The sequence below is a fragment of the Cucurbita moschata genome, unplaced genomic scaffold, assembly GCF_002738365.1.
Source record: "Cucurbita moschata cultivar Rifu unplaced genomic scaffold, Cmos_1.0 Cmo_Scf00011, whole genome shotgun sequence".
Lineage (NCBI taxonomy): Eukaryota > Viridiplantae > Streptophyta > Magnoliopsida > Cucurbitales > Cucurbitaceae > Cucurbita > Cucurbita moschata.
Genome location: NW_019268527.1, coordinates 1,717,206 through 1,726,248, shown reverse-complemented (window position 1 = coordinate 1,726,248; position 9,043 = coordinate 1,717,206). Strand labels below are relative to the sequence as shown.

Sequence of the window (9,043 nt, the reverse complement as noted above, 5' to 3'; positions counted from 1 at the left end):
TAGCAATGGCGGTTGAAGATGATCGAATTGAGCTTTTCTTCAACAATGAGGTCGTAATTTACGTCAATTTTACTGGTATTGAGATTGTTTCCATTCGATTTGGTCTGATGTTGGCCTTGAAGTATTCGATGAATATTTCTTTCGTTTTCTTTGTCTATCTCGTTCTTAAGATCTTAATCCTCTGTTCTACCAAATCGATCTGCTGTTTCGTTTGTTCTTAAGATCTTAATCCACTGTTTCGTTCATTTCAACCGTCGATTATAATCTTCGAGAAGAAGAAACCAAATCCACCATAAACTCCATCTGAAGCTTCCATAGAATGTTAACAAGACTATAAACACCATAAACTTCTTTTTTCTATTTACAAATTAATAATTTCAAACGCCAAATGGAGCTGTGTTTGCTGAGAGTAAGTTACTGAGTTCGTTCTTTGTTCTTGTTTGGTTAATTTAGATCAATGTCAACTCGCTCTGGATTTCCCCTTTCGGTTTGATTCGCCATAAGTTCGACTCCGAGCTGCCCTTTGTCACCAGCACCAAATGCATACAACTTTCCCGACTCGGTCAGTGCGAAGGTGTGTGCATTCCAGTAAATTGAGTTAGTGAGGCTAATCTGAACTACCCGCTCGTTAATTTGCTTCAGAGACGTTACCAGTTCCGGGCTTAAAATGTGAGGGTGCCGATTCCCCTGCTGCACAACATCCATAACAAAATCTATTACGTCTTAGAATTCAACGGATCATGCATGCAGCTGATTATACAAGAATTCCTAACATGGTATCAGAGTCACGTCCTTCACTTAGCCATGTCAAAGTTGTGAGCCTCAAAGGTGTAGTTAAAGGTGACCCAAGTGTCGAAAAATGGTGTCCTTTGTTCGGGGACTCTAGAGAAGGAAGGGGAGGTTATTTGAGGGCTCCATAGGCCTCAGAGAAGGCTCTGTAGTGTACTTTGTTCGGGGGAGGATTGTTGGGAGGGAGTCCCAATTGGCATGAGGCCTTTTGGAGAAGCTCAAAGCAAAGTCACGAGAGCTTATGCTCAAAGTGGACAATATCATACTATTGTGGAGAGTCGTAATTTCTAACAAAGCACGGCGTAGAAAGCATTCTAGATGGAACCCGATTCAACATGGTAACATATATATAGTATAAGTAAAGAAGACAGTAAGAGCAAGGAGAAAGGGAGACCTCTCCATCGGCGGCGGCGGCAGCGAAGGCGACGCCATTGTTATGCCCCAGGCTAGCGGATTCTCCGCAACCGAAAGAATACACGTCACCATCGTCCGATACTACAAAGGTTGTGTAATCTCCTGTAGCAACATGAACTGCTTTGACATTGCTTAATGCTTCCACAACTTTGGGAGAAGATTCACACTCCTCATTTCCATGTCCCAGGCACCCGTAACGACCCCAACCCCACGTACAAACTCGACCGTCCCGACCTACAATGGCTGCGTGCCAAGCACCAGCAGCAACCACGACTGGCTGAAGATTCAGAATCTGAAATTGTTCGATGAGTCGTGGGTGTTTCTCGTCCGTTCTTGAACCGTGACCGAGCTTCCCACCTAGTCCACACCCTACAGAGTACACTGACCTGATGTTTTTGACAACATAGGATTGTGAATGGACTGTGCTAAGTGGAAAAGACATGAAACCTTAAAAACAGGAATGCTGCTTGAGGATATAATGATGTGAAGCTTACATGCCATTAGGATGACAAGCTAGAGCAAGAAGATAGCAATATCCAGCAGCAATTTGAACAACGGGAGCGTTCTCTAAGGCTCCCGTCAATGGCCGTGGTTCCAAGTCGTTTGGTTCGGTTTGATGACCGAGCCTACTCTCACTTCCCCAAGAAAATGTGTACACTCTACCTTCTCTTGATAGTACAGCAGTGAAGAAATTGCCAATTGCAGCTTGCACCACAAATATATCCTTAAGCGATTCGACCAACTTCGGTGTCGTAACGACTTGAGCTCCTTGAGCTCCTTGAACTCCATACTCAGCTTCACCAAATGAGTCCTTGCCAAATGCATAAACACGCCCGGCGTCGCTGATTAACATTGTCCTCCCGGACCCTGCTGCTGCCTGAATTATTCGAATTCCTTGCAGGGATCTGCAACAACACGCCAACACGACAACACGGAGTCCATTAATGTTTATACTATGTATGTCTCTTTGTATCAGGTGAAAGATTTGTTGGGAATTTCGCAACCTGATTAGGCGAGGAGGTCGTGATTCTTCTTCGGTCGTACCATGTCCAAGCTGTCCTGAGCTGTTGGAACCAAACGAGTAAACAGCTCCTTTCGACGTAACCGCGATGCTATGACCGGGTCCAGCTATTGCCAGGAATTTCTCCCTTCTGCAACAAGCTTCTCCAGCCAGTAAAAACCTCAATGCCAGTTTCCATGAACCACCACATCTTTGCTTCAAACCTTGCTGTTGCTCTGTTGTCATAGGTTTAAATATAGCTCTCTTTCGACACATATCCAACGCAGCAAGTTCCGAAATCGATAATTCATAATCAGGAGCGAAATTCGCAGGCTGTCTAAAGAACGAACACGTCGCCTGCAACACACACACACAACCAAAATCAATCCTAGAGTAAGTCACAACAATGCTGGTAAACCCGAACAAGCGAAAAACGTAAGAACTTGCCTCTAACTTCGCAAGGTCTTTCGGATCCAAGTTACATGCTGTCAAGACATGAAGAACAATAGAAGGATTAGCAGCTAAGGGGAATTCACCGGGGCAGGATTCCCCAAAGCAATGGTGTTTCGATAAAGGAAATGTCGACGCTGGATTGGTAACGATACTCGAAACCGACTGATCGGGAATGGTATGGAATTGTATAGGCGCCGTTTCGCTTGTCGTGGCATCCATGGGCACTGCCAAAGGCTCTGCAGTGCCCAAACTTGATAGAAATGGCTGAGATTTCAAGAACACATAGAACAAAGACATCACTATACATTAGCCGATTCATTGTAAATCAAGAACATGGGAGAAGAATCATCCATTATCTACCTAGATTAATCCGATTGTTCAACAAACTTCCACTCTTAAATCTACACAGAACAAACAAAGCAAGCCTGTATAAATTCCTCATAACACAAACAAATGGAGAATCAAAGGCATTCAATGGATTAGTTTGAAAAAAAACTCGTTGAATTTAGAGCCTAAGTACCCAACCCAGCTCAAAATCACCACTCGATCACTGCAATTTGAGCTCGAACAAAGCTAAAAAGACAAACCCAAGTGAAAGAGTAGCAGAATGAACAGCAAGAAACACTAAGAACATGATGAAAATGGATCAAAAGAGGCCAAAATGACCAGAAATGGTAGCAATTAGCCTGAATCCTTAACGACCCATAACAGGGTTTACGATTATAACCAAACCCACAACGATCAAACACGATTTTCTCCAAAAAAAACAAAAATTTACTCAGACCCAGATCAAAAAACTTGCAGAAACTGAATTTTTTTTCCCAAATTCCTCGATGATCATCATAGATCGATTAGAAATTTATTGAGAAAACGAAATTACATAGGAATGGAAACGAAAATCCATGAAAACCCAACTTCATCCACCAAGAATTGCACAGTTTTTTTTGGTTAATTGGATCAGATGCTACTCGAAATGGAAGATGATGATGATGATGATGATGAAGAAGACGAGGGCGAGGATGATTTAGGAATTGTTCATCTCCAAAAGAAAATGAAAGGGAATTTTTTAATGATGGTTCTTCCAAATCTATGAGTTTTGGAAGGAGGAGAGATGAGGTGTCTGTTTGATGGTGAATCTGTAAGAGAAAGAACTGAAATTCTCTGTGATTTTTCATTATTTATAGGGATCAGTTTTTTTTACACGTTACCCTTTTGCTTTTGACTGTGTCATAAATTCTTTGTTTTTTTTTACTTTTTTACCATAAAAAAATTGGGTTTTTAATCAAATTCACCACTTCCTCTCCTTCCCAATTTCATTTTTACCGTGTAAAGTTACAGTGAGCTAGTTATTAGGCATCATTGAGGTAAATTTGATTGGAACCCACATTTTCTTATAAAAAAATTGAGGTAAAAATACTTGTAGGATCCTATGTCGGTTGGGGAGGAGAACGAAATATTATTTATAAGAGTGGGAAACTTGTCCCTAGTAGACACGTTTTAATACCATGAGGCTGATGATGATACGTAATGGGTCAAAACAGACCATATATTGCTAACAGTGGGTTTTGGCTCTTACTAATGATATCAAAGCGATACCAGACGGTGTGCCAGTAAGGACATTAGGTCCCAAAAGGGGTGAGTTGTAAGATCTCACATCAATTGTAGAGAAGAAAGAAATATTATTTATAAGGGTGTGGAAACCTCTCCCTAGTAGACACGTTTTCAGGCTGATGGGGATACTTATGGACCAAAACGGACAATATATTGCTAGCCGTGGACTTTGGCTATTACTAATGGTATCAGAGCGATACCAGACGGTGTGCGAGGAAGGACATTAGGTCTCAAAAAGAGTGAGTTGTAAGATTGCACATCAGGTGTAGAGAAGAAATGAATATTATTTACAAGGGTGTAGAAACATTTTAGAACCTGGAGGGAGTCCAAATGTATTTTTAAAATAAAATATTAATAATTTGTTAAATTTAAATTAATTTTCTTTTGCATTCAAACAGAGCCTTTCTCGAGTCCCACACGGCTCTAATTCCTCTAAAGATTGGAACTTTAAACAACGAAGCTAACACAGATCCCATGGGTTGTCTTAAAAACTTGTCATGATTACAGCCATGCAACCACCTGAGTTGAGCCGAGGTTAGCATCATCTCTGTCGCTGATGCTCGAATTATGAGTCTAAAGCTTATTGGTTTTGTGTAAGAATATTCATGTGAGATCCTACCTCAGTTGGGGAGGAGAATGAAACATTACTTATAAGTTTGTGGAAACCTTTTCCCTAGATGCGTTTAAAAACCTTGCGAGAAGATTTGAAAGGAAAAGCCTAAAGAAGACAACATCGGCTAGTAGTGAGCTTGGACAGTTACAAATGATAACAGAACCAGACGCTAGGCGATGTGCTAGCAAGAAGGTTGAGCCCAAAGAGGGTGGACACGAGGCAGTGTGTCAACAATAATGACACTCTTTATAAGGGTGTGAAAACATCTCCCTAACAGACACATTTTAAAACTGTGAGACTGACAACAATACGTAATGGGCCAAAACAGACAATATCTATAGCGGTGAGTTTAGGTTATTATAAATGATATTAGAGCTAGACACCGTAGCTGTGAGTACAGAAAGAAAGTGTGGACGTTTAAGTATGAGTTATGTAATAAATGTGACCTACAACCTTCCTCAAATAACTCTAAAACCTCAATAGTATAATAGTATCTCTAAGTACGAGTTGTACATACTCACTATGTGCCCATGTTCGTGGAGTCTTGATCCAAATCGATATGATCCATATATCTTAACCTAATTGAGAAAAATCTTAAAAGGGTCCTACAAACGAAGGGAATGAACTCTTCGTTCTTATAATAGAAGCATTACGAACCATTTTGATTTTATTAATAATTAAATAAAGCAATAAATACGAGAGTAAAAACTCTACCTTTGTAGAATCCATAGCTTGCAAGACTACTCGAAATATTCCAACAAAACAGAAGTTCTTTCACATTCACACGATCTTCCTTAAAGCTTGTAGAAGCCTCTTGAAAGAAAATCTCAAAAAGATCAAAGAACGCGAGTTTCAAAAGGAAGCCTGAGAGATTAGTGGTCTCTTGGCCGTTCTAAACTCTTATAATTTTTGTCAATTAATATATTTGAATATCTAATATATTAGAATATAATATTTTATTTAAATCATATTTAAATATTATAAAATATTTCGATATATATTTAACTAATTTAAATTTCATTCACATTTTAAATATATTTTTATTTAATGTATCAATATTTAATATATAATATAAAATATTAATATATTAATATTTTTATTCATCTATTTAATATATTAATATATTAATATATTAAATATTAATTTTAAATAGATTCTTTATATTTAATATATCTAATATATTAAATATTATTTGGAACCCTTCAAATTTTATGTTTTAAATTAAACATTTCAGTGTTTCTATCAACCTCTCAAAATGGTAGGCATATTGAATCGACAACAAAAGTCATTTTCACTCGTGCAAAATAAAGGACAAGCCACAATATTAATTTTTTCAATTGACGGATTTATAAAGAGAAATTAAATATTTTTTTGTTCAGTCTTGTACAAACTCATTATATAGATACCCCACTCACACGAACAATTTGGATCAAATCATTTGTAACTGTATCAACAGTGTTATCAGAATAAGACACCCAACATTATTCATATACTATAGACCATTTAAGTTATTATTGGAATGATAAGTCAGCCATCCGGTTCAAGATTACATTAATAACCTTGAATTTTTATATAATATATAATATTAAATTATAAATAAAATATTAAAAATTAAATAATTAATCACGAGAATTTAGACATATCTTTTAACCAAAGAAAGGAAACTCTTCCTCGTGTTGAATCTTTGCTACATTAAAATTCTATATCTCAACCCAAGCATTAGAGTTTGTCCTACAATCACCCCACTGGTGTAGAATTCTATTAAAGATCGCATCCGGTGCATATTTTACATTATAGTTTGCAACGGATTTAGCTTCCGCTTTTAGGAGATCAAATGGAGCTCGATTAGTTTATGCTAGACAAGAAATAAAGAAGGAAGGAAATACCAAACCATATATGTTTTTGCGCCATGACAATCTCACTCGAATTTCGAGAACAACGGTGGCCATGGCGGTCCTCAACGCCAAATGCTTCACCCCCAACAAAACTCCGATCATCCCCTCAAAACCCACACGACCCATTTCCCTTCCCTCCCTTCCAACCCTTCACGCCAAATCTTCCCTCCTGGAACTGCCGTCGCCGGAGTAATCTTCTCCACACTGAGCTCCATCGACGCTGCCTTCGCCGCCCAGCAAATCGGCGATCTGGCAAAGGGCGATAACCAGGGGCTGCCCTTGTTGCTGCCACTCATCTCGGCGTTGGATTGGGTTCTGTTCAACATTCGTCAATTGGCGCTGAATCAATTGAATCGATGCGGACAGAGAAAGGGTGGTTAGAAGGAACGAGGATAACTTTCTCTCTGTTGGTTAAATGTGATGGGTTTGAGATTTATAATCTCCATCTTCGTTTTCGAAAGGCAATAGTGTCGTCTCCCCATAAGAACTTGCATTGTGCTCAACGTGGCACTTGATCGGTGTGTGTCTTGTTTGACCCTCGACTTCTTTCCTATTCTGTTTTGACTCGCTATGTATCGTCCGTCATCGACCTCACAGTTTTTAAATGCGTTGGCCAATGAGAGATTTTCACACCTTTATAAGAATGTCTCATTTCCCTTTCCAACCGACACCCAATATCACGAAAAGTATGTCACTATCACTCCATCTAGATATGCACTGGGTGTCAACAATATTTTAGTTAAATATTGAGAATTATCAAATATTAGTGGAATAATCATAATTAATATCCACCAAACCAACCATACCCCATTCATTATTTTATTTTTATAAGGTATGAAATCAAAACATGTGAAGACATTATTTGTCAAAAATTCCCATGCAAAATGTCAACAAAAAAACGACCAAATTTAAGCTCCTTTGAAGAACAGAGCAAGAACAGAGACAAGAACAGAGACAACCTCTGTTTTAGAGAGAGAAGAAAAAAAAAACAGAGAGAAATGAAAGGAACTCAAACAAAACCTCTTGTGATTTCCAAATACTTCGTCTTATCTCTGTTTTTCTCTCTCCCTTTCCTTCTTCTCTTATCACTCCGCCCTTACTACCACCGTCTCTCCACGGCGGCGACCGACAATCCCCAGCCGGAATCGGGCGATTTAAAGATCCGACCTGGGTACACTTCCTACAACCGGTACATAAAGAAGCAGCTAAACAAAACCCTCGACCCGAAGCTCCGAAAGATCTGGACGACCCGGGATTGGGACCGGAAAATCCAGGTTTTTTCCAGATTCTTCGAGGGGTTAAAAGGGGAAGGGCTAATCTCGCCGGAATCAAAAGCTCTGTGCATCGGAGCTCGGGTCGGGCAGGAAGTGGAGGCATTGAGGCGGGTCGGAGTTTCGGATTCGATCGGAATGGATCTGGTTCCGTATCCACCGTTGGTGATTCACGGCGATTTTCATAATCAGCCGTTTGGGAATGAGACTTTCGATTTTGAATTCTCGAATGTGTTCGATCATGCTCTGTTTCCGGAGCGGTTCGTGGCGGAGATCGAACGGACGTTGAAGCCCGGCGGGGTCTGCGTTTTACACGTGGCGTTATCGCGGCAGACGGATAAGTACTCCGCTAATGATCTGTATAGTGTGACGGCGTTGGAGGCTCTGTTTCGGAGATCGGCGGTGGTACGCGTCGGGAAGATCGACGGCTTTGGATTGGACACGGAGGTTGTCTTCCGGAAAACGACGAACAGGATCCGACGGTCCTGATTCGGTAATTTTTTTGTATTTGTTTTAATTAAATTGAATTAAGAATTTTAAAAAGGGAAGAAAATTGTAGAAAGGAAAAAGGAATACAGCTGGATTGAATGAATCCAATGGGAATTATTGAATTATATTTTGGTTTAATTATTGCTGATTGGACCTCAAATTTCTGACGTGGCGTGGTTCAGACAGGGTTTTCAATTTCTGACGTGGCGTGGTCCTTACATACCGTGAATCATTGGGTCCATACATGCCCACATGGATTCGCACCAACTTAACTGATTTAGGTTGGATCAAGTCGGTAGCCCGAGTTGGGTTCATATGTTGTTTGATTTTAGTTGCCTTCTGTCCTTTTGGGTTTGGCAACGGACTCTGCGATTGTACAGTACTCACCTCAACAAGAGAGTTAAGTCAAATTGTATTAACATCGCCTATGGTTAAACAACGTATGCTCAAGCCTTTGACCCCGTTTGAGAAGAAGGTTTTAGAAAACGGAGGTTGAGAGATGTTTGAA

General features: G+C 39.8%; 2 protein-coding genes across 8 annotated transcripts; one reads left to right on the top strand and one right to left on the bottom strand.

The window, feature by feature from the left end:
* Positions 1-271: 271 nt before the first annotated feature.
* Positions 272-8,700, bottom strand: LOC111449612 (ultraviolet-B receptor UVR8). Of its 7 annotated transcripts, XM_023089591.1 has the most exons (7): positions 3,537-3,803; positions 3,017-3,057; positions 2,651-2,920; positions 2,208-2,560; positions 1,698-2,108; positions 1,184-1,589; positions 272-690 (listed from the first exon to the last, which is right to left on the bottom strand). In XM_023089591.1, exons 3-7 carry the CDS (start codon positions 2,873-2,875, stop codon positions 445-447), a joined length of 1,641 nt encoding a protein of 546 aa, XP_022945359.1. In that variant the 5' UTR covers positions 2,876-2,920; positions 3,017-3,057; positions 3,537-3,803; the 3' UTR covers positions 272-444. The 7 variants fall into 7 exon arrangements, with proteins under 7 accessions (XP_022945359.1, XP_022945353.1, XP_022945358.1 ...); XM_023089585.1 differs by lacking the exon at positions 3,537-3,803 and adding an exon at positions 8,690-8,700 and having other exon boundaries at positions 2,651-3,485; XM_023089590.1 differs by having other exon boundaries at positions 3,017-3,803.
* Positions 7,654-9,006, top strand: LOC111449615. The gene is made up of 2 exons (XM_023089594.1): positions 7,654-8,539; positions 8,718-9,006. The coding sequence occupies exon 1, from the start codon at positions 7,660-7,662 to the stop codon at positions 8,533-8,535; it is 876 nt and encodes a 291-aa protein (XP_022945362.1). The 5' UTR covers positions 7,654-7,659; the 3' UTR covers positions 8,536-8,539; positions 8,718-9,006.
* The last annotated feature ends 37 nt before the right edge of the window (positions 9,007-9,043 follow it).